This window comes from Lissotriton vulgaris, chromosome 4_1 (genome assembly GCF_964263255.1).
Source record: "Lissotriton vulgaris chromosome 4_1, aLisVul1.2, whole genome shotgun sequence".
Lineage (NCBI taxonomy): Eukaryota > Metazoa > Chordata > Amphibia > Caudata > Salamandridae > Lissotriton > Lissotriton vulgaris.
In genome coordinates this window covers 916,230,034-916,254,750 of record NC_141691.1, presented here as the reverse complement: position 1 = coordinate 916,254,750, position 24,717 = coordinate 916,230,034, and the positions used below count along the sequence as shown (strand labels likewise).

Genomic DNA, 24,717 nt, shown 5'->3' with positions numbered 1-24,717 from the left:
GCATTTAAAGTGCATTATGAAATAAAATATTATCTTCATTTTTTATAGTAACCTATATCTCTATACATGCTTTATTTAGTTTGGATCTTGAGGCCATACTCTCTTCAAGAGGCCCCTAACGTTAAGATACTGATATAATAATAATTTGATTTAGTTGAATGAAGTGTGGGCTAGCCATAGGGTTATAAACAAATCTTACAAAGGTAACCAACTATTTATGAGGTCATCGAGTGGTCTATTAGTACTTCCATATAAAAGCCAACCCCAGGAAGCACCTTACACAATGGACAACTAGTACATACAGTTTATACATCACCCCAGATAAACTACTCACAATGCATTAGACACAGCAACTGCCACAAGATCAACTCAGGTCAGTACAATATACAAAAGTATCAAGGAAATGAATAGTCCAGAAAGGCCACAGCTTTCCAAGGTACACCTAAGGAAAATGTATGCTACACAAATACAGGTAACACTGCATAAAAAACAGATGATGAATCATCACACATGCATACATGCATGCACAGTCAGAAACACCCACCCACAAACATACACATAACATGCTTGCCCACTGATGCACATACATTTAAAACAAAAGTGTTAGAAATGGGATCTCTGGTTGGCTAAGGCTTGTGCCAAAGCCATGCAGAGACCACCACTCTAGTCAGGGCAAGGGAGTTACATGCCAAGATAACCCCTGCTCACCCCTTTGGTCGCTTGGCACGATCAGTCAGGCTTATCCCGGAGGCAATGTGTAAAGCGTTTGCGCAAGACACACACACAGCAGCAGCACACTAGGCCCACCACAAAAGGAACTCCACAGAAGGTTATATCAAAAATAGCCTTTGTATTATTATAAAACACATTAGATGGTAATCACACAATATACACTGTGCCAACTGGCACTGGGCAGTATTTACAGGGGATTATATACTCCTGGCAGGGCCAATTGGGCCACTGTCAGAACGATCACAAAGTGAAATTAGCAAATGTAGAACATATACTAACTGTAGCACACATTTTAGATGTAGAATACAACCAGTGATTGTACCACAAAGAGTAAAGGTAGAGCACAACCAGTAACTACTGGCGCAATGTGGAAAACAACCAGTAATTGTAAATGCCCTTTTGTAGAGAAATATCAGGGCGTAATCAGAGGACCTCTCACGGACCCTCAGGCTGCATCAGCAGCGAAAGCACTGGCACAAAGAACCGTGATCGTTAGAGTCCCCCTCTGGCACTCTGAAAATAAACTGTGCCCAAAACGTTACAGTCGCTTGCGTTCCCCCAGGGCAACGGGGAATTAGGCAACACAAGCTCTGGCACTACGATGCCTCTGGGACTCTTCACACAAATTGCCACCTCGGTGCAGCTGCCCGTAACTGCGGTGCATCTGGAAACTGACTTGGGCACCACTGTGCCAACTTCCCTCAAAAGAAATGCCCCTAAGTCCCTCCCTCCGGGACTTTTTGAAAGAAACTGAGGTGACACCCAAATGTTCCAGCTGCCTGCTACCGCGGTGCAGCTGGAGGAACCAAACAAGCACTGGCACCCTCAGTGCCTTGGGAGAGCGTCCCCAGGGGGGAGGCACCGACAATGTGCCTCGATCACATCCCCCCAGATACACAACACTGACCCACTCACCGGGGCTATTCAGCATGCTTCTGCTCTCCCCTGGTGCCGCCTCTGTCCCTCTTCAGCATCGTGGGGCCTGTGCCTGCAGCCGGAAGACTCTCCACCCAGGCGGGGCTTTCCTCCATTCACGGGGATCCCCCACCTATTGATCAAAGTCTCCTTCGTCGTCTGGCCAGTTGACAGCGCAGGGTAGGCTCCCGCCTGGCTTTGTCTGCTGATGCGAGGCTCTCACCGGCACAGGAGCCTCGCTGGGTCCTGAGGCGCACGTCCCAGTGCAGGGTAGGCTGCCACCTGGGTCTCCTGGCTTCCTGGAACACAGGCACGACTCCACCTGTGTCGCGGCCAGCGCTTTCCTTCCGGCTGGTGCTTTCCTTCAGGACCACTGGTTTTCACTGGCACACACAGGAGGCTCCCGTCTGCTTCCTGCTTCCTGGCTAAGCCCCACCAACGTCTCCACCGAGGTTGCCTGATTTCCTAGGTTGCCTGGGCTGTGGCGGTAATTTACTTCTGTCCCAGGCCACGGTGGTGATGCGGGGTGGGCTCCCACTCTTATTTAAGACAAGAAGCGGGGTGAGCACCCGCTACAACAAAACTATTAAAAAATGAGCGGGTGGGCACCCGCTTTTCTTCCTTTGGTCACACGGACATCGGGGTGGGCTCCTACTGTTAAAACGAGATGCACGAATCCGGGGTGGGCTCCCGCCGTTCTTTAACAACCAAAAAGTGGCAGAAACACTGGGTGGGCTCCCGCCGAAGCACACCACAAGGCGGGGTGGGCTCCCGCCATACTCCTGCTCAACTTGGGGGAATCCCTAGCCGGGGATTCCCTCTCTCCATGCGCAGGGCAGCAGTCCCAAACCAAACACTCTTTGTTCCTGGCAGTTTGACCACAGCGCTCATGAGGCGCTATGCCCCTCTCAGTTCCTGGGGCAAAGCTGGGCAAGGAATCCAGCAGACAGAGAACAGCAAGTCCTTGAAGCTAGGGACACACCAGCAGGGTGCAGCCAGGCAGGCCAGCACGCAGGGACCCCAAGAAGCAGCTGCTAGGTCCCACGGCAGTTCCTCTCGGCAGAGTGTCTCCCCCAAGCACAGGTAAGCACAGAAGAACATTTTCATGGGGTCACAGCTCCTTCTTTTATACTTCATTTCCCTTTGTGTCACAGCACAGGGTTTAGGGATACCAGTTAGAACTGGTACAGGGGAGCTTTGGGGCACTTGTTTTGCTCAGCTCCTCTGTCCTTTGTTAGGTGGGAGCTCAGGGTTCAGACGCACCACAGGGAGCGGAGCCAGCATTGTTGAGGTAAGGCACAGCCCTATTCAGGTCCCAGGTGCAACTCCTCCCTCCCATCTACATGCAGATCTCCCTATTCACCACTGGACAGACTCATCCTGGCTCCTGGAGCCACCCACACCATCCAGCACCTGTCAATCACAAGCCAGACATGCAATTCACATCAGGCATGCAGAAACACCGCACACAGAAATGCCAACTTCTAAAAGTGGCATTGCTCCAACAGTCACCATACATCTGCGCACACCTTTGTGCAGCATTTATTCTCATGAGTTCATACATACTAAACTCGCCCCTGCACTCCTCTCATACCAGGAATTACTAGGGATACACATATCCCCATGCATTCCGATGGGAGGACAGGCCAATCTCTCCACACGCAATCAGAGCGTGCACGCACTGTACACTGGGCTACAGTGCGCAGAGGCAAAAAACTACAAATATCAGGAGACAGAAAAAACATAACGTTTAGGGGTAAACCTGCAAAAAGGGCCAAATCCAACAAAAGATATTCTGCCATTCACAGATAACACCCAACTTCATCTTTGCATGGATATACAGAAGACACACATGCAGATAATGCCTCCGAAAAAAAGAATCTTCTTATACAGTATTACTTTTGCACACACGCGCCTTGTTTGCTGTTGGGGCATTTCTTTGAGCCCATACCTTGTACCTGCATTACCACTGCTACCCGCATTGCTGCCCGAGGTCTCCTCCCGCCGCCGCCGCTCCACAACATCCTGAGCGCGGCCGCAGAGAGGGGGAGACCTGCCTGCCTGGGCACACAGACTACTAGTCCCAGCTTGCTTTGCGGACGGAAGCCGCCTTCACCCGCGCCAGGAGGTGCTTTAAATTCAGGATAATCCCGGCGGAGCGGGGGTCATTACTTTTGCGCACACGTGCCTTGTTTGCTGTTGGGGCATTACTTTGAGCCCATACCTTGTGCCTGCATTACCACTGTTACCCGCATTGCTGCCCGAGGTCCCCTCCCGCCGCCGCCGCTCCACAACATCCTGAGCGCGGCCGCAGAGGGGGGGAGACCTGCCTGCCTGGAGACACGGACTACCAGTCCCAGCTTGCTTTGCGGCCGTAAGCCGCCGTCACCCGCGCCAGGAGGCGCTTTAAATTCAGGATAACCCCGCGTCACGGGATCGCGCGCGGGTCGCGCCGGGCTAAGTCCGGGCAAAGGGCGGGCCGTTTAGTGGCAGTTCGGTGGCTGAAGGAGGCTGGGCTGGGGCCATTCTCTTGCACCTACCAAAGCCATCGCCTTGTTACGCCCCTCTGCGAAAGTAAGGTTGTCCTGTATTTATATTGTTCACTCACTGCACCCTAATGGAATGTGTACACCTCCACCAAATATAGGAGCTATCTTTCCACCGGCATTATTCCCACAGACTATTTTATGCCGCTGCCAAGCACAGTGATCGCCCCCCTGTTGTTTCTTTGAGTGAATTCACCAGCTGAGTGCCGCCGCCGTGGGGAGATTGTCTGGGGCCTCGAATTGTTACCATTGCATGCTGCTTATGTTGGAGTAAATTAACCACAAAAAACATTACCAGCCTTGTTGTAAAATTAGCCGATAGTAACACCTGGCTGACTATCTCCCATGGCTGCTACCCCTGAAAATACCACGCTGGCAAACGTAGGGGGAAATAGTAGAGGCACACTGGATAATTATTTTAAAAAGGCTGCCTCTGATATGGAAAGGGAGTGCGTACTGGCCGAGCGTAGGGCAGAGCGACGTCGCTCTATTGAATGTATTAAAAGTAGACCTCCTTTGCTGTCACTACCTCAGATTAGTCCATCTGGTACAGTTCTGGTCACTAAAAATGAGGACCTGTTATCTACGCAGGGTATTCCCATACTTTTGCGAGACACACCCCTTATATCGGTTGCTCCTAACAGTATGGACAAAAACATCATATCCAACGTATCCATCTCTAGTAACTTTAATATGGGGATAGAAGTTATATCTGACACCCCTCGAGTAGTAGCTGAGACTACCAAAAAGAAGGTTGGGAAATCGGATGTGCCCAAAGTTCATGTGCCCAAATTTCATGGTCCGCCACCAAATAAAAGACGGAGGAGGGGTGGTGTTCTACAAAGAAGCAAGATTAGCCATTCTGACTTTGGCAAAGGCAGAAAGGCTAGTGTAACACCTGCACCTACTATAAAGGCTAGTTTAATACCTGACCCAACCCAAATGATCCCCCAAGAAACATCACCAACTTTAAAAACCCCTACACTTATTGCATCTACAACTGGCCTAGCATCTCCCAGGAACTGCACGTTCAAGGAACAATCGCCTGCTGTCTCCCTTGATAGCATTGAACATCTATTTAGGTCATTTACATTACCCATATTAGAGAGGTTGAAGAGGGTAGAGCAATGGCTAGGGGACCTAGAAACGGCCATTACCAACAAAGCCAACCAACATTCCTGTAAAGCCAGTCCCACCCCCTGCAGCCGCAGTGCCATCTCCTACCCCTGCTATCCAAAAGGCTCTAAATCCTTCTAGTCATTCTGCGAATCGAAACCACCAGGGGGTAAATGTATCTAAACCGGCCCACCAACCTGTCCCTAATGAAACCTCGAAGGGGGTGAAAACATCCGCCACTGGAAACAAGCAGGAGGTATAGGGGATGGCAGCCCCAGGTAGAGCAGAAAACCACAGGGGTCGCCAAGTTGAATTGCCTCCAGTAGCGGTCCCTTATGTGGTTGTACTCACGGGTGTCCCCACATTAGAGGATGGCAGGAGGGAAGGCTTCTCTCAGTTAAAAAACAAAACCATGCATTGGCTAAGCCAGAACAGACCGCTCTCTTGTACATTAATGGTGGGATTGTGCATGTGCGGCGACTCTCCGGGTTGGGGAGCCGAGAGAAAGATATCAAGGGCGATCTAATAGTCATAAACTTCAGAGATCCTGGTGCGGTCAGACACATTTTAAATTGGATGCCAGGGAACGTTGGTAAAACCGTTGTTCCCTGTGATCTGTCCTATTTTTACTCAAGATCTCTGGTGTCTCCTATAATGTGTCCAGGGGTTCCTTCTGGCCCACTGATTAATCCACCGATAACATTTAATAATCAGTATATGTTGCAATGGCCCAATCCTATGATTCCCCAAAATGCATCTGGATGGGACACTGTACCTTATAGAGGACATAGTAATAGCTTTAGGGGGATGGACCACTTGATGGGAATTAGGGGAATGGGCCATTTGTTGCCATTTACCCCTCTGGAAGTCGCTAACAGATTTGAAGCCTTTTCAGGTTTTGATGACTGCGACTGACGGTCGGGGTCCCCTATTAACATGTCTCCGACTGGCGAGACCAAAGACAATAAAAGCAAACTTAAGCTCCCAAAAACAAATGTTGGTTCCTGCACAAATCACTAGCACGCAGGAACCTTATAACGTCATAGATTCTCAGCCTCAATCACAAGTACTAGTGGAAGAATTAACATCAATTCCCCAGTTGGCTAATATCCCGGGGACAACTCCCAGTGTCCCATCGGAATTGGCTCCTGTAACAGCTATTGACCCAACACGGCTAATTAGCACTGAAACCCCCGGTAGCATAATTTCATGGAATACAGCGGGTCTTGCCTCAAAAATCAACGACGCAGCCTGGCAATCAATTAACTATGACTCACTCCATCATAGCTCTCCAGGAAACATGGGCCATCGACCAATCCCATTTGTTAGGATATAATTTTTTTTTTACCCCAGCAGTTCCTAGCAAAAAGGGTAGACATAAGGGAGGGCTGTCTATATATTTGTCGATTCACACCAGCCCTATTGTCCTCAAGAGCTTTTTGGACTGTGCATACTATCAAATACTAGTGGTAACATGGGGCTCTTTAAAAAATCTAGCTATAATTAATTTCTATAATAACATCCCCACAGTCCACTTGGAAACCATCATCAAGAAATTGTCAGTCACCCTTAACAAAATCGAGGATAGCTGCGCGGGGGATATGGCTATTATGTGGGTAGGGGATTTTAATTGTCCCTTATGTCCAATGAGCCTACAGGGTGTGTGTGGCTGGGAAGACGAAAACCTGGGGGTGTCTAGTCATTTTGCCCACACAAAACTAGGGGACATGCTTAATAACTTACTAGTGGAGCATTCCATGGCATTTATTAATGAGGCTTGCTCCCGCCCCAAAACATTTACTCCCACTTTTAACGCAAGAGGGGCAAAATCAATTATTGATTTTACTCTACTTTCGTCACGTTATGCCCCACTGGTCATTAAATGGGAGACACTTAGTAGTGGAATTAGCGATCATTACCCTATTTCAGTCACCTTTAAACTAAATCTGGAAGTACCATCCCATAATACTCATTGTGATTATGACCTTAATCCCATTCTTGGTCAGCAAAATGGATTTTGTATTAAATGGGAGAAGGTAATCCCAGCTAGTTTTCTAAAAAACCTAGTAATCAGTTCCCAAAAGGAAATTAATACGTGCCTGACCCTAGAAAAGGACGAAGATCTTGCTTTGGATTCTTTCAATAAAATTTGCTGCTCAATTAAACAGCTCCTGACCAGAAACTCGCGTAATGTAGTTAAGAGAACCCCTGGGTGGTTTGACCCAAATTGCACTAGGGCACTGAGGGAACTTAAACAAGCATTACATGTTACCCCAATAGTTAGAGCACAGGTACAAATGGCTAGGTGTAACTATTGTGTCGCCCTAGAAGGAAGAAAGACATAAAGGCTGAAGCTTGGACAGCCCTTCACGCTGCCTCAGTACAAAAGGACACTGTTGCCTTTTGGAAGGCTGTGAATGCTCCCTTCTACCAAGATGACAGGGTCCACATTTAGATAACGCTATCACGGCTCAGGAATGGGTGGATCACTTCCAAGCCCTTTATGGCATGCCGGTTCCGCCTGCGACTTCCCCCCAAACAGCAATAATCGCTGAGGGACCAGATCCGTCGTTTCCCTTAGATATTCAGTTTGAACTGGAGGAGGTCTATAAGGCCTTAAGGGAAAGCTCAGCTTCCAAAGCACCAGGACCCGACTGTGTCCCTATTGACGTGTTTAAAACGCTTCCGGACCTGTGGGCCCTTTTACTCACTAGAGTCCTGAATTGCATAAATAAAAGAGGTTTCATCTCGACATGGAAGGAGGCAATCCTGGTCCCGATTTATAAAAAGGGGGACAGGAAGGATCATGCCTGCTAACGGCCCATCTCTTTGTTAGATGGCTTTATGAAGATGGCAGGTAGGGTCATTCTCGCCCGCATTCAGGACTGGCTGGAAGGCCAGGAAGTGTTATCGCCTTTCCAGTATGGGTTTAGGGGAGGGCGGGGGACAATTGAGCAGGGGCTAAATCTCTCCCTAATTGTCTCCAAATATATACATGCAAAGAAAACCAACTTATACGTGACATTTGTGGACCTCAGCTCTGCATTTGATTGCGTCTTGCATGACAATCTTTGGCAGACTTTAAGGGACATTGGTTACGACAACCAAATAATTGTTTTCATCAGAGAACTTTATGCTGGGGCAGGTGCATGTGTAAGATACGGCAAGAGGGGGGAATGTACTGAGCTTTTTAAGATCAATAGAGGGGTAAGGCAGGGTTGCATACTAGCTCCCCTGCTATTTACCCTCTATATCAACGGGGTGGGTTCTTGCTTAACACAACAGTATTATGATTATCCTGTAATCAAAGGCAAATCCATCCCCATTCTATTGTACGCTGACGATGCGCCTATCCTCTCGCAGACAATGGTGGGCCTTCAGAAAGCCGTACAGACCTTCTCAAATTTTATGAAGTCCAGGGGACTACGTGTAAATGTCTCTAAGACATTTACCATGTCGTGCGGCCCAAATAAACAAAGAACACCATGTCCAATTATTCTAGATGAAAAGCGGGTGGAGTTAGCCAACATCTTTTGTTATTTGGGGGTTCACATTGACAGGCAAGGCACGTGGAAGCCCGCTGTGAATGCAAAGGCTCTAGCATTTAATAGAGCATCTGGTGCTCTTATGAGATTCGCAAAAAAATAGGGAATAGACCAGTCAGGGAGCTCCTTCAAATATTTAAAGCTAAATGTGTGGCCACTGGTACTTATGGGGCGGGCATCTGGGGCTGGCAGCAAGTGGAGGCAATACAGCGAATCGAGAACAGGTTCCTGTGATTTTTATTAGCTACATCGAAGAACACTGCTGTATATGCCTTACACGCCGAAGTTGCCCTCCTTCACATCACGGATATTATAAAACTAGCCCCTGTTTAACTTTGGCACAATGTCTGGACTAACACTGCCACAGAACTGAATAGAACGATTATAGAGGACTGTTTAAGCTGTGATGGGTCAAAAAATATTAAATGGTTTAGTTACATCAAGAACTTTGTTAGTGAGATTGGTCATCCTGAATATTTTACCGACCGGCTTCACTGGAACAGCTTTCGCGATCCACGCTAAAAAAGACTCTCCTAGAACATTTGGAATTGCAAAGATGGAAGGGTGAAAGGACTAAAAAATCTGTCATGAGCCACGATGAGGTGACATCCCAAATGGGCACGCAGCTGTATCTTGTACTAGATCAACCCCTACAGCATCGCAGGCTCCTGACATACTTGCGCCTGGAAACTTTTTATAGACTTGTATCATTTCTGAATTGTAATGACTGGGCGAGAGAAAAAAGACGCTGTCCTTGTGATGATAAATCATACCAATCAAACATACATTGCACTCTTTTCTGTACTTTATATAGCCACCCTAGGCGACAAATTTTAAAACCTCTCTTGTTAGTCTGGGGCTTAAGAAAAGCTAGAGATGCCTATAACAAACTAAGGTCCTTAGACGACTGCCTTACCATTAGTACAGTGAACCTCTACTTGAATACAATCTTAAGAGTGAGAAGGACTATAATTATGGGATAGCATTGGCCAACTAATTATAACTAATTAACATGTATCTCACCTGATTGCATTGTCTTATATCTCTTTTTAACTTCTTTTTAATAATTTAAAAAAACAGTTTTAGTAATGTTTAATTCTGAGCGAATAAGATGGAATTTTAACTTTGTTTTTATTTGTATACTTTTATGAATTGTAAATTCAATTCGAATTAAGTTTTTTTGAACTTGAACTTGAACACTAATTCACACACAGCTGAATTCTCTATACTTACACATCCATACAGATCGGTCATCACCATACACACATTCATATCCTTGAATGCACACACACATACACACACACACACACACACATACACACATACATCTTTGAGTTCACACATGCACAGATAAGTTCTCAAGACAGATATACTCTCATGCGCACATGTGGTCAGTCATTTAGAAACACACGTCCTTGCATAGCTACGTAGTCTGGGATAAATCTTTGCACACACACACACACCTCCTCTCCTGTAGAGATGCATGTGAACCATCTTGACCAAGTACACACATATTTGCACTCTACAGAAATATCCAGATTTTCCTCCATTTGCACACACGCCATCACATTCAGAAACATATGTTATTGCTTGCAGACAAACACAGAGATAAAGCATTGCACATACACACATCATCTCCTGCAGAGAGGCACGTGAATCCTCTTATGCATGTACACGCAGACATTTCAAGATACATACAAACAAACCAGAACACTGTTATATATGCATGCTCACCCACTGGACTACATCCTGGCAATCTCTGGGCTGCCTGAGTTAACAGCGAGTCCTCAAGCCTCATATTATAATTGTGGTGCTTTGCTTCACAGATGAGTTTACCATTTTTTTGACGGTCTACTTTTAGAACGTTGCTAGAACATACTGGGGTGGACAGCAGGAGATGGCACAGCTCTGCTGCTGTGCAGAAAATATGTCAGAGAGATAGAAAAAGAAGAAAATCAATTACTGGAAGAAAATAGATGGTTTCTTTTTGTCTTGCAGTGACTGCCTGCCTCCAATGGATCTGCAGAGAGTGGAGGGGACTGGCAAAGTGGGGTGGGCGAGCAATGTGAGAATGGCAATGGAATGTGTGATGATCAGGGAGAATGTCGAAGAAAGAGGAGACTGGGAAGGGAGAAAAAGCAACGGTCGAAAGGAGGGGATGGGACAGGCAGAAAAATGATGGGACAGCAGTAGAAGGGCATTATGTGCAAGAAACATGAGGGAGGTCAGCAAGACCATGGAGGATGGATGCTGGCAGCACCATGGACACCAGGAGGAGGGGAAGGGGGAGGGGAAGTACCAACAGAGAGATCTAAGAAGAAAGCAATACCATGGACAGTTGGAGAAGTTTTAAGGAGGACGCAACAAGCAAGAACACAGAGTGGGGGAGACTGACTGCAAACACATGAACTGTTATGAAGTGCTACAACTGAAATGTTTCAAAAAGGATCTCCAAAAGCGTGTGCCCAGTGGAAGGAAACTGATCGCAGATAGGAAGCTGTACTTGGCCAATGCTCCACCAAGGGCCAAACACATGAAAACAAAATGAAACCGGGAGGTGGCCGGAAGGCAGTGACGACTAAGAAGAAGTAAGGAAATGAGAGTGATGTTGAAGCTAACAACTGATAAAAATGGGTGGGCTTTAAGCTTCTTTAAAGTTTTTTTAATTAATAAACGGTCTCTCAAGTGACAGCGTGTGCCCTGTCTCTGGCGAGTCCTACAAATGGGCAGTCTGGGCATGATTCAGATATTTCTTTTTTGAGCGGAACTGTGACACATATCATCTTTAAAAGTTATAGCATCATCCATATCTTCTATAAATGGTATGAATTTGGTCACATTTGAAACCACTCCACTTCACTGCCACGTGCTTCTTAAGGCACCCATTCAACCACAAAGAAAGGTTGCATACAAAAGCAATAAAAATTATTCAAACCAGCCTCTGTTCCACTTGTTCAGCTGTGCAAAGATAATGGTAATTGTCTTCGATTGAGTTCAATTGAGAAAGTCTAGCTATGACGTTAACTTCAGGGACTAAAAACAGATGATTTAACTAGTTTCATAACAGTGGCTATGGGGTAGGGTGACTCTAGAAGAAAACACAAATTATAATTTCACGACATTTTTGGCAATTTCATAAACTCTGACAAGTGATAGATTAATTCAGTGTGAACATCGTTTTACCAAAGGAGTTTCTTTTTTGCTGACCAATTTCTAGATAGCACTCACCTTGGCAGTGGTTCAGGATGTGTGACATCTAGTGCAGCAGCCTTAATGTTTCCAATTTGAAGTGCATGCACCAATGCATCCTGATCGACAACTTGACCTGATTGTAAAGCACAGTTTTAGCCAATAGATAGAATGAAACAAAGTAGCTTTTCAGTTTTCAAGAATGTGGTAAATATTGTTGATGAACTTTGGATGCAAAAAAATGTAACATTCTCTTCAGTTACAAACCCAACCTAACCTAAAATACATTATATGTGTAACAGTTCATTGACACACTTATATGTCCATGTTGCTTTGTCATTCCCCATAATCATATCCCATATTTTACCACTTTTGAAACCTGGTATGAGAGAGCTGCATAACAGAAACAGAGCTTTAAGATGCACTACTGATAGAGGGGATTATAACCTGTCAATTTGTTGAGTACCATGGGTACAACATTTGATTGAGCAGAAGGTGTGTGCTTCTCCCAAAGGAATGTGTGTATTGTACTGTTACTGGACAATGGAGAGTTTCCAGGATTTCCTCTCACATAATATGTCTGAACCTTAAAATACAAATTGTGGCCTTGAACAAGAAGAAAACGTTCAACTATGCTGCAATGCTGTTGATGGAGATAGTTTTTCCCTCATGTAAGAGGGTCTCCATGCTACTATTGCTCTGTCAATAGTGTAATGTAGTAATGTGGAATGCACAAGGATAACTGCCTGTCAGTAATTTACAAGGACCAGTCATTACTTCGGGACAGGCATGCAAACGCCTATTAGACTTAAAGGGCTTTAGGCCCCCCGTGGTCCTTCATAGCCCGGGCTGTGGCTGTACTGAGGCAGTTCTTGAACTGTCCTGGGCTGGGAAGGGACTGATGACTCAGACTCAGCCTCATCCAAAGTACTTTACAGGTTTTCAACAGGCCATTTATTAGTTTATCAGTTCATGGGTCTTTGCGTATTTTAATTGCTACAGGCCCCAATGCTGCCCCTACTCTTGTTATGGACTGTTGCTGCAAGAGTGGGAGAAAGGATGAAAGGATTTCATTTACAATACAAACATGGTCATGTAGCAAATTAATATAAAGTGCCCAGCCATTGGCCTGGTTTGCTTCTAAGCTCCAAAACAGGAACTGAGCCCTCAAAGTGGTACATAATCCATCATTTAAAATCCATGAAAGACTCACATTTAAAAAAGTATATTTCTTTAATTTGGAAGCATTTCACATAAGTACACTATAATAAATTTCTGCATTGACTGACATTTAACAGGATTCACTGTTTTCAAACATAAACTTTGTAACATTCATTCATGCGATGATGATGCTATTAGCAGTGTGACTGGAAATATGTGATTCAAGCGTTATTCGAATAATATTGGACTTGCTGCATTTGCCCCAAAAACCCGGTGGAGGTCGCAGCTGTTAGAAATACAACTCGTCATCCGTGTCACGGGGCCCGATTCACAGAATGAACTTACTACTTTTGGCATTCACAGAATGCACTTACTACTTTTGGTATTCACAGAATGAACTTACTCATTTCGATATTCACAGAAGTTAGGACTACTAACTTTAGGACTCCTAAATGCCTTCTGTGAATACCGAAAGTCTTAAAATTAGGATTTTTCTCAATTTAGTAGTAGTAAAGTTAGGACTCCTAACTTTAGGATGCCTAAATGCCTTCTGTGAATACCGAAAGTCTTAAAATTAGGATTTTTCTCTATTTAGTAGTAGTAAAGTTAGGAGTCCTAACTTTACTACTACTAAATTGAGAAAAATCGTAATTTTAAGACTTCGGTATTCACAGAAGGCATTTAGGCGTCCTAAAGTTAGGAGTCCTAACTTTATTACTACTAAATTGAGAAAAATCGTAATTTTAAGACTTTCGGTATTCACAGAAGGCATTTAGGCGTCCTAAAGTTAGTAGTCCTAACTTTACTACTACTAAATAGAGAAAAATCCTTATTTTAAGACTTTCGGTATTCAGAGAAGGCATTTAGGCATCCTAAAGTTAGGAGTCCTAACTTTACTACTACTAAATTGAGAAAAATCCTAATTTTAAGACTTTCGGTATTCACAGAAGGCATTTAGGAGTCCTAAAGTTAGTAGTCCTAACTTCTGTGAATACCGAAATGGGTAAGTTCATTCTGTGAATACCAAAAGTAGTAAGTGCATTCTGTGAATGCTAAAAGTAGTAAGTTCATTCTGTGAATCGGGCCCACGGTGAGGTGAGGTGGGGCAGAGGTGAGAGCTCGCCTGCCTCGTTTGTCTTGAACAGCGTATTTTCCAATTTTTTTGGCCAGCCACTGCGGTCTCCCGGGTGGCTCTTTTTCAGGGCTCCAAGCAGCAGTTTGATGTGTAAGCGAGCCAGTGTTCAGGAGTCCTGACAGTATGCTGGCATATGATATTTCTGGGAACTGAAAGTGAAGGTGGTTGACTAGCTGCTGAATAGCCGAATATCCATAATACCTATATTAGACGCTGTTAACTCCGTGCAGCTTCCCCTGGGGCATAAAGACTCTGAGGAATCACTTGTTGTTTGGGGCCGTACCTCTTGTTTCCTGCACTAAGTCCCCTGCTGCCAGTCTCCCGAGTTTCCTCCCGCCACAGCCGCATCTTCCAGCAACGCGGCGCGGCCACAGAGGACTACAACTCCCAGGAGCACTAGCGGTTTGTGAGTACTATATAAAAGGTGTGTGGGGGATAAGGTGGTGGGGTCGCTTGATGCCTTCCTTGACAGAGCAGAATATGTATTAATTCATGAAATTGAGGCTACCGAACGTAGACTCTCCCTTGATCCCACCCTCTTAAGGAGGGGCTCACTACCTTGTGCCCAATTACCTACCTCTCAGATTGCTCCTGCTACTGTCGCCCCCAGCAATTATTCTTTGTTTGGGTCTCATAGGTTGTTTCCCTCTTCCCCCGAACATCCCGCCTCCCAGGCCCCTAGTAATGTTAATAGCCCAGCAATGGTGACAACAAGAGGGATGAAGGCTATGGGTGCCAGGAATAAAGAATCCCCAAATAATAAAAGGAAGGGGAGAGGCACCAAGATACTAAACTCACCCACACTATCTAAGGGTACGAATGGGGTTTTTACATTTGGTAACACTAATTCTAAAATCCTTGCAAACACCCCCCCCCCCCCTAGCCACCATCACTCCCCCACTGACCATAAGTGATATTAGTAACTTATTAAAAGTGCAATTGACAACTCTACTTGAGCCGATTCTCAAAAGGTTAGACTCTGTGGATAGTAGACTCTCAAAGATAGAAGTGGCGCTTGCGCAACCACCCCAAGTTAATCAGACAATGCTTGGCAGGTGGGTTGGAGCAAGTACTACCCCTGTCAGAGTAGGGGAAATCCATAGGGACCAGGGTGGAATGAAGGCAAATGTTCAGATAGTGGCGGGAGGAGTTCACCAAGTTGGAAAGCTTAGGAGCCCTACTGTACCACATGCAAGCACGGGTAAATCTATGCCCACAAGAAGGTCACTAGAGCCAGAGGGATCCGAGAAGTTGGCAACTAAGGGAAATGTTGGTCACACTGAGAGGCACTCTAACCTCCATTTACCCTCGGAAGCCACTGCGTACACTGTAATTCTAGCCAATTTTCCACCCCTAGCTCACGGTAGTTTGGAACACTGGTCGACTCTTAAAAATAAAGCCCTCCATTATTTGAATATAAAAACTGGTCTTGGGGACGTTCTTTTTGAGTAGTTTAAAATGGTCAGGCGTATAGAGTGGGTTGGTCATGCCAATAAGACCATACCAGGAGACTGTGTAGTTGTACGTTTTAGGTCTCCAGGCTTGGTCCGTCACATCTTTGAGGTGCCTTGTTATGATCATTTTGATAAGGCTGCCATCGGTATTCTCCCACTAGGTTTCCTCTATAGACAACACCACGCTTCTACACTAAGAAGAACACGAGGAGCACGTGAAGATTTCATTAGGCCTGATCATTCCATCCAGCTTACTAATCATTATGATGCCCTTTCCACAAACGAAGAAATAGATTGACTGGGGTCATCTGAACAGGGTGATTTAGTGAGTGGTGTCAGGGATGAATCCAAAGGGACTACACCGCCATTTGACTCCCATATCCAAGCAGACTGTAAAGTTTTAACTACCCCCCCAGCCCCTCTAACGTTGTTGCCCGATAAACATCAAATAGTAAGAGCTCATACAACTGGGTGACTCGTCCCTGCCGCTCAGAAGATTTCTATGGTTATTTCTTCTTGGAACATTGTGGGTTTGGAGTCGAAGGCTGCTTCTGCCGATTGGTCACTCTTTATTAAAGATGTTGATGTTTGGACATTCCAGGAAACATGGTCAGTTGAACCAGTGTTTCATGCTGGTTATTTAAGCTTTACAAAACCAGCGATCAGGAGCCAAAGGGGAAGATCAGTGGGTGGGCTAACTTGCTGGGTAAGGCAACTTGAGGGGATCATTGTAGAGGAAGTTTTCTTTGACAGTCCAGATATCCAGGCTATTAGAGTCAAATCAACGAAAGGTCTTGAGTTATTACTGCTCAACGTCTATGCAAGGGGCCTACCGGGTGGTAGGTGTTCACAGGTAATTGCTGCCCTGGAATCTTTTTTAGCAGAAGATACATACAATGCTAACATCATAATTGCAGGTGATTTTAATACCTGCTTTGAGCCCCTGGACACAGAAGATGGGAGCCTCAGCGATGAGGTGGATGAGCATTGAGGTGTGCCCCAATTGGTCCTTCAGCCTATTAAGAAATGGACGGAGGCTGCCCTCAAACGCAAAGGGCTGTGTCTGGAATGGGGCCTTAGGGCGGTTAACGGCACGACGGTGTCTGACATGCAGGGTGTGGCGACTTTTGACAATGGGCGCTCCAAAAGCCGCATTGATTACATCTTAGTAAGTGTGGAGTTGTAGCCATTTATTTTTGATATGGAAGTCCAAAGCCGCCCCGAAAGTGACCACAATCCGCTGGTCCTCACTTGGAATGATTGGAGCTTCTGTACTAAATCTATTACGGAGGCTGCTATATTCCCCAATCAAGTAGTCCTGGCAAATGATTTGCGAAGGGTTCGGTGGGCTAAGGTATCCCTTGATGAAAGTGCAAGGGATTAGGACCCTAGTTTCAGGGTCACTAAATGCGTTAAATGATTGTGGTAATCAAGAGGTTATTAATGTTAACCTCCCTAGGATCCACAACGATCTCTTTACTGGACTAAAGACATTTTTATCAATTGTAAATCAATTAGGAAGAGTCACGTTTACAAACCTAATACATGGTATATTGCAGCATGTAGGACAGCCCACAAGGTTTTAATAGAAGACATCAAATTGAGGAATTACAGTTCCATTAAACAGTCTCGAATTGCTTACAAATCTACTCTCTGTAAGGCAAAGAAAGATTGGGACGAGGAGTGATGGCAGGATCTGCTGGTAGCATGTAAAGGCAGGAATATGACCCAGTTTTGGGAGTTGATAAAATGGGGAAATGGGCAAAGGTCTAATATCCCTAACAACAATGTGGAACCACAACAGTGGGTTGCCTGTTTTGAATCTCAATTTAAGAAGGGCACCCGTAGTGAGGCTCCGGCACCACATATTATCTTAGATACAACTTTGATATTTAATACCAAAGAGGTCGAGGTAGTCTTAAAGACCATTCCAAATGGCAAGGCTCCTGGGTCGGATTGTATCCCTGCTGATTTGTTTAAGCAAGATCCTGATTTCTGGATTCCTTACATTACGAATCTAATCAATGCAATAGTGGGGGGTGCTCCAATTCCAGCATCTTGGTGCGGCGTGGAAATTATTCTAATTTACAAGAAGGGCGATCGTTCCTCGCCGACCAATTATAGGCCTATAAGCCTTATAGATGCTTTACAGAAAATTGTAGCAAGAGTTATACTTGGTAGTATCCAGTCGTGGATGCTCAAAGAGAACATACCCCGCTGCAGGCAGGGTTCCGGGCACACATGGGGACCCTTGATCAAGCCTTCAGAGTCGTAATGTTATATTGGAAGGAGGTTTTGTTGGGAAAAGGTATGATTTTTGCTGCTTTCGTGGATTTAAAATCCGCGTTTGACCTGGTCCCAAGATCTAAATTGTGGGATGTATTGCTAGGGATGCCTAAGGAACTGGTTTCCTTGGTGGTTAGGCTTCACTGTGAGAATTATGCTCAAGTTCGATGGAGGAAACCAGGGGAGGTCACCGAGAAATTTGCGGTGGTGAACGGAGTTCGCCAAGGGTGTGTGCTGGCCCCCACTCTATTTTCGTTATTCATTAATGGGGTTGTGAGGTACTTTGAGAACTATCCTACAGATGCGCCTTTGCTTGCTGGCCACAGGGTACCCCTGCTTATGTTCGCAGATGACACCCTGATATTATCCAAAACGAGACAGGGGCTACAGTTGGCTCTGTCTCGTTTTCAGGAGTTCGGCTGCGACCATGACTTGGTTGTTAATGTAGAGAAGACGAAGTTCATGGTTTTTCATGGGGCTAGGCCCGTAACTTCAAGAGTCTTCATGAGCGGAAGGGTTTTGGAGCCAACTAACGTCTTCACCTACCTGGGGGTCACCTTTGGTGATAGACTGAGTTGGTCACCACAACTGAAGCTAATGGCGCTCAAACACTCCCAATTAGTGGGCGCCCTAATTAAGGAACATAGGCAGTCACATACTAAGCCTATAGCCCCTGTTGTCAAAGTGTACTCCACGAAAATAATCCCCGCAATTCTCTATGGGGCTGAGATTTGGGGAGCCACTAATTTGTACCACCTAGCACTTGCTCAGAGCAAATTCTTAAGATCAATTGTGGGCCTCCCGAAATCTACCACGCGTATCCCCCTCTTGCTTGACCGTGGTTGCCACGCCATAGAGGACATCGCACGATACAGAATGTTGGCCTTCTGGAGAAGCCTCTGGATAACCCCCGAATTGTCCTTATTTTCTAAGGGACTGATAGAAGTTAGGGGAATGGTAGGCTCTAATAACATCTCATGGTTCACTAGTATTAAAGCTTTACTCACCAATATGGGGATGAGGGACTTGTGGGATAGTCCAGAGACTGCTGAATTTCCAACGAAAGCAATCTATAGAGCAGCTTACTGGAATTTTATAAAAGACAGAAATTACTCAGCTCTGTCTAGCTCCACCCTGACTAGTGATTTCTGTGAGTTTAAAGATGAACCCAGTATGGAAAGCTATTGGGATCTAATAACAAAACCGAGAGATCGCAAGCTTTACTATCAGTTCCGAATCGAGTGTCTCCCATTAAGGAAGTTCACATGTAAGTGGGCAATAGGTACAGGAGATAAATGCCCGTTCCGTCCCGACATACTGAAAACATTGGTCATCTCCTTTACGTTTGCCCTGCTTACCAGCATCCACGAAGTATGTGGCTTAAACCCCTTTGTAGATCCCTGAGAACCAGTTCAGCCCTATGTGCCAAAAGGCTACTGAAAATTGGGTGTAATGACATCGCAGTCATAGGGGTCGCCAAATTTTTGAGCTGGTCCTGGGCCATACGGGACAAAACAGGGGGACCTTGATAGATGGTCAGTATCACACCTGATAATGGCATGGTATGAATTGATAGCTTCTGTCTTTTAACTTACTTATTATATGGAAAGTCTTTGTACGCGATATATTTAATCTGGTCTTATTGAGTGTTTTTAAAATGTAATTATAGGTATTTATATATTTTTATTACAAATATGTAATGTATCACAATGTTTTATGGTGTATTAGATAAAATGTGTATTTTATATATGTCTTTTAAGATGAATAATCGAAATAAAGACTTTTTTTAATTGAATTGATTGCTGCTTACAGTTTTTATGATGGATGTAAAAACCTCTTTGTGACACTGGAGGTTACACCACAATTGTTTATCTTTTTTCTACTTTTAATTTAATAGGTATTCAACTAGTTTGAAATGTTGGTCATATACAGTCATCATGGTACTGTACCGGGTTATATGATTTATTGGTGTATGATGTCTTTTATGATTTTTTTTGTAATTAGAAATAAAGACATAAATAAACTGAAACTGATATACAACAATTAATCACAAATTTTGGACAATGACAAGACAAATTTGAACACATAAATAGGACAACAAGACAATTAAACCCAAATATGTTTAGTTCTTTAAATTAACTTTTACAGCCTTTCATTTGGGCAAGTGACCAAACAGTACACTATTCACAAAAATCCCCAACATGTTTCAAACATGGACAAAGAAATTCATTCATATTTTGTGTTCCTATACTTGAAACAAAAAGGGGGAATCTCTTTTTGTTCCACTTGTTTGCATAATGACCAGTTCTGGTTGTTGTACAGTCGTCCTCAAATGATGCAGTGGAATACTCCCTTCCTTGGTGAATGGACTAGGAACTGGAACAAAAAAGATGTAAGTAGGTCCCAAATGTATGCAGTCAAAGCAGATAAGGAATGTGGATTCTCTGTCTGCAATCTCAAAACAGGTTTTTGGCGGCTCTTCTGTTGTGTCCTCTCTAGCCTATTCTACATACAAAGCCTTTGTGTAGAGTGACGCTCTTCACAGCACAGTAGAATTACTAACAAGAGAGCCCCAAAGAGGTGTGAAGTTTCTACAAAGATGAGAGTCCCAGCCCAACACCTAGCAAATGACAGTACCACAGAAAAACTAATCAGTAGCTCCACTTAGCAGGACCTGCTTAAGTGAATTTTAAAGGAGTCAGGTCACCTCCATTTATTTCAGGAATGACAGCAATACTCTTTCACTGTCTGCAAACAATCCCACCATCATCCTTGCCACCGGAGCAGGATAGGGGCTTCAAAAAATGGAACCTGCAGGCATGGCTCAGTCATGCACATACTACATGTACTACACAAGCCATAAAAACACACAATCCACTTCAATGTTAGTACTAGGATCTCGGTTACAGATTGACGCATAACTTTATACAAGAGGGGCCGGGAGCATACCCATCCCACTCAGGGTGTCAAATGCAAAAACCACAGGTGTTGGACAGAATGCAGAACAATGTCATACATTCACCCCAGTACAGAGATCTGGGCCTAAATCCATCGTTTTTTTGCACTCCACACCACCCCAGTTCAGACATGGTCATATGCAAATCAGTTTGACCCTGTGCCTCCTGGGAACAATCCAGCCCGAACTGCCAAGCCATGCCTTCCCTGGACGGGAAACAAGCTTCCGAGGACCGGTTTCTGGCATTCCAGACGTCTTCAGCCCGGCTTGCTTGAATCCAGTGGTGTGGAGTGCATGGGACTCACGTCTGAGCATACTCATCCCACTCGGGGTGACAAATGCAAAAACCACAGGTGATGGACAGAATGCAGAACAATGTCAAACATTCACCCCAGTACAGAGATCTGGGCCTAAATCCATCGTTTTTTTGCACTCCACACCACCCCAGTTCAGACATGGCCATATGCAAATCAGTCTGACCCTGTGTCTCATAGGAACAGTCCAGACCGAACTGCCAAGCCATGCCTTCCCTGGACCGGAAACAAGCATCCTAAGATCGGTTTCTGGCATTCCAGCCGTCTTCAGCCCGGCTTGCTTGAATCCAGTGGTGTGGAGTGCATGGGACTCACGTCTGAGCATACCCATCCCACTCGGGGTGACAAATGCAAAAAACCACAGGTGAAGGACAGAATGCAGAACAATGTCATACATTCACCCCAGTACAGAGATCTGGGCCTAAATCCATCGTTTTTTTGCACTCCACACCACCCCAGTTCAGACATGGCCATATGCAAATCAGTCTGACCCTGTGCCTCATGGGAACAGTCCAGCCCGAACTGCAAAGCCATGCCTTCCCTGGAATGGAAACAAGCTTCCGAGGACCGGTTTCTGGCATTCCAGCCATCTTCAGCCCGGCTTGCTTGAATCCATTGGTGTGGAGTGCATGGGAGTCACGTCTGAGCATACCCATCCCACTCGGGGTGAAAAATGCAAAAACCACAGGTGGTGGACAGAATGCAGAACATTGTCATACATTCACCCCAGTACAGAGATCTGGGCCTAAATCCATCGTTTTTTTGCACTCCACACCACCCCAGTTCAGACATGGCCATATGCAAATCAGTCTGACCCTGTGCCTCATGGGAACAGTCCAGCCCAAACTGCCAAGCCATGCCTTCCCTGGACCGGAAACAAGCTTCCCAAGACTGGTTTCTGGCATTCCAGCCGTCTTCAGCCCGGCTTGCTTGAATCCAGTGGTGTGGAGTGCATGGGACTCAAGTCTGAGCATACCCATCCCACTCGGGGTGACAAATGCAAAAACCACAGGTGAAGGACAGAATGCAGAACAATGTCATACATTCACCCCAGTACAGAGATCTGGGCCTAAATCCATCGTTTTTTTGCTCTCCACACCACCCCAGTTCAGACATGGCCATATGCAAATCAGTCTGACCCTGTGCCTCATGGGAACAGTCCAGCCCGAACTGCCAAGCCATGCCTTCCCTGGAATGGAATCAAGCTTCCGAGGACCGGTTTCTGGCATTCCAGCCATCTTCAGCCCGGCTTGCTTGAATCCAGTGGTGTGGAGTGCATGGGACTCACGTCTGAACATACCCATCCCACTCGGGGTGAAAAATGCAAAAACCACAGGTGGTGGACGGAATGCAGAACATTGTCATACATTCACCCCAGTACAGAGATCTGGGCCTAAAACCATTATTTTTTTGCACTCCAACCCCCCCCCCTCCCAGTTCAGACATGGCCATATGCAAATCAGTCTGACCCTGTGCCTCATGGGAACAGTCCAGCCCGAACTGTCAAGCCATGCCTTCCCTGGACCGGAAACAAGCTTCCGAGGACCGGTTTCTGGCATTCCAGCCATCCATCAGCCCCTTTTGTACCGCAAAATAAATAAAAGCACAATTGGTGCATCCCTCCAGGTCACAGGACAGTTGCAGGACTTCATTTGTGTCAGGGACAGGGGTAGACCTCAACGCATGTTATATTAGCGTGTGCCTAGAGCCAAAATAAAAAAACTGGGATACAGGTGAGTCACAGTCAACCACTCAGAACATGGCAACATGACTGCACACCCTGCAGGTAATATTCTGCACCCAACAGCATATTCAGGCAATATTATGTATTTCCTAAATTAATAAGGCTTATCTAACAGTCTTTTCACTACATATACGTTTACTTGACCCCTAAAAAAATGCTATTTTGTGGATACTAAACAACTTCATATTTGTGTCTCAATGTATAATAATAAATGTAAATATAATTTTTTAATGATGTGGTTCATCACTACACAGTGTACACTTTCAGGAATAGCTGCTTCTCACCTTCTAAACGGTGACTAGCTTGAATGTTTTCTTTTCTTCACAAGAACGAGGAGTTGGTAGCAAGGAAAGCTGACTGAAGCCTGTAAAGTTAACACTCCTTGTGACCTTGCTCAAGATAGACCTGCCCTATGTCCTGAAGAGCTTACCGACAGGCTGTAGAGTTGAGAGTAGCCACAAACCCCTAACATAGGGCAGAAGATTTGAATATAGAGAGCTGGTGAGTAACCTTCAGACCTGATGATTAACCTCAAGGTAACAAAGAAGAGCTCAACTAGAAGATTTCAGAGGAAAATGGGTCCACCAGCCATAATACCCGAAGTAGAAGTACCTTAAAAGATCCTGATTCCTTCTCAGTACAGCTGAAGGTCTCCTCACCACTGGCCCTTGCTGTTGAGAGGGCAAACCTGCATTAAGTCTCACCCACCAATTTTACTATTTTTGGCATGCCTTCCACCTGCCCAACCGCAATTCCAGAAGGTCAATGTGTCACAGTGATTCGACAGAAATGTGCCTTGGGGTGACAGGATGTCAGAATGTAGGGACTGGGTCTCTCTACCAAATCAGTACCTGGTAGCCCAAATCCGAGCTAGCTCACAGTGCCTCACCTGAACTCCTAACTTTCCGAGAGTAGCAGGTGATTTTGTCAAACATGAATCTCTAGTTCCAAGAGAGCCGTGGAAACAGATCATCACCTTTTGTATCTCACTATTGCATGGCCTTAGTAAACAAAGGAAAGACATAATGAAAGTTTACAATACATTTATTGAAACTATTTTAGTCTATTATAAAGCAGATGTGCTGCGATTAGTAGACAAATGCAAATAAGCAAAGTAATCAATATTACTAGCAGACTGTATAAAATGAACAACCCAACCGTGGCAAATTATCTGTCTGTTTAGTCCAATTGTTACTGTGTAAACAAATGGATATATTAGTGATCTCTGGGATTAACAATGGACCCTATACCTGGTGTGTGTTTATTCCAGGACAGGTCTCTGTAGGAATTCTTCCTAGTGCCAACAAAGGGACAAAATACAGTTTGTATGATAAAACTACTGTGTTGTTAAGCTGCAGCTGTTTTTCTGTGTTATGTCTAAAATGTTAGAAACTGTTGCTGACCAAGCAGAAAACAGAACAACATGATGTTATGCGTTCTAAATATTCTTGTACGAACTGTGCAGACGAAATCCCAAGAAGAGTCCCTGAATAACAAAACTAAATGTACAGCTAATTTCTAGATTAATGTCACAAAAACAAAGATGTTATGCATGGCTGTGCAAGCAGAAGCAGCCTGAAACATCTTATACTCTAAAGTAAAAGAGGACCAAAGTGGGCCGAGA

The 24,717-nt window shown here is 45.1% G+C and overlaps 1 protein-coding gene across 1 annotated transcript in view; it reads right to left on the bottom strand.

The window, feature by feature from the left end:
- LOC147722718 (uncharacterized) overlaps positions 1-24,717 on the bottom strand; it is a 263,591-nt gene that overhangs the window by 24,663 nt on the left and 214,211 nt on the right. The window contains exon 4 of the mRNA XM_086965192.1: positions 12,083-12,179. Coding sequence (XP_086821318.1) covers positions 12,083-12,179 — 97 coding nt within the window. The remainder of the gene's footprint in view (positions 1-12,082; positions 12,180-24,717) is intronic.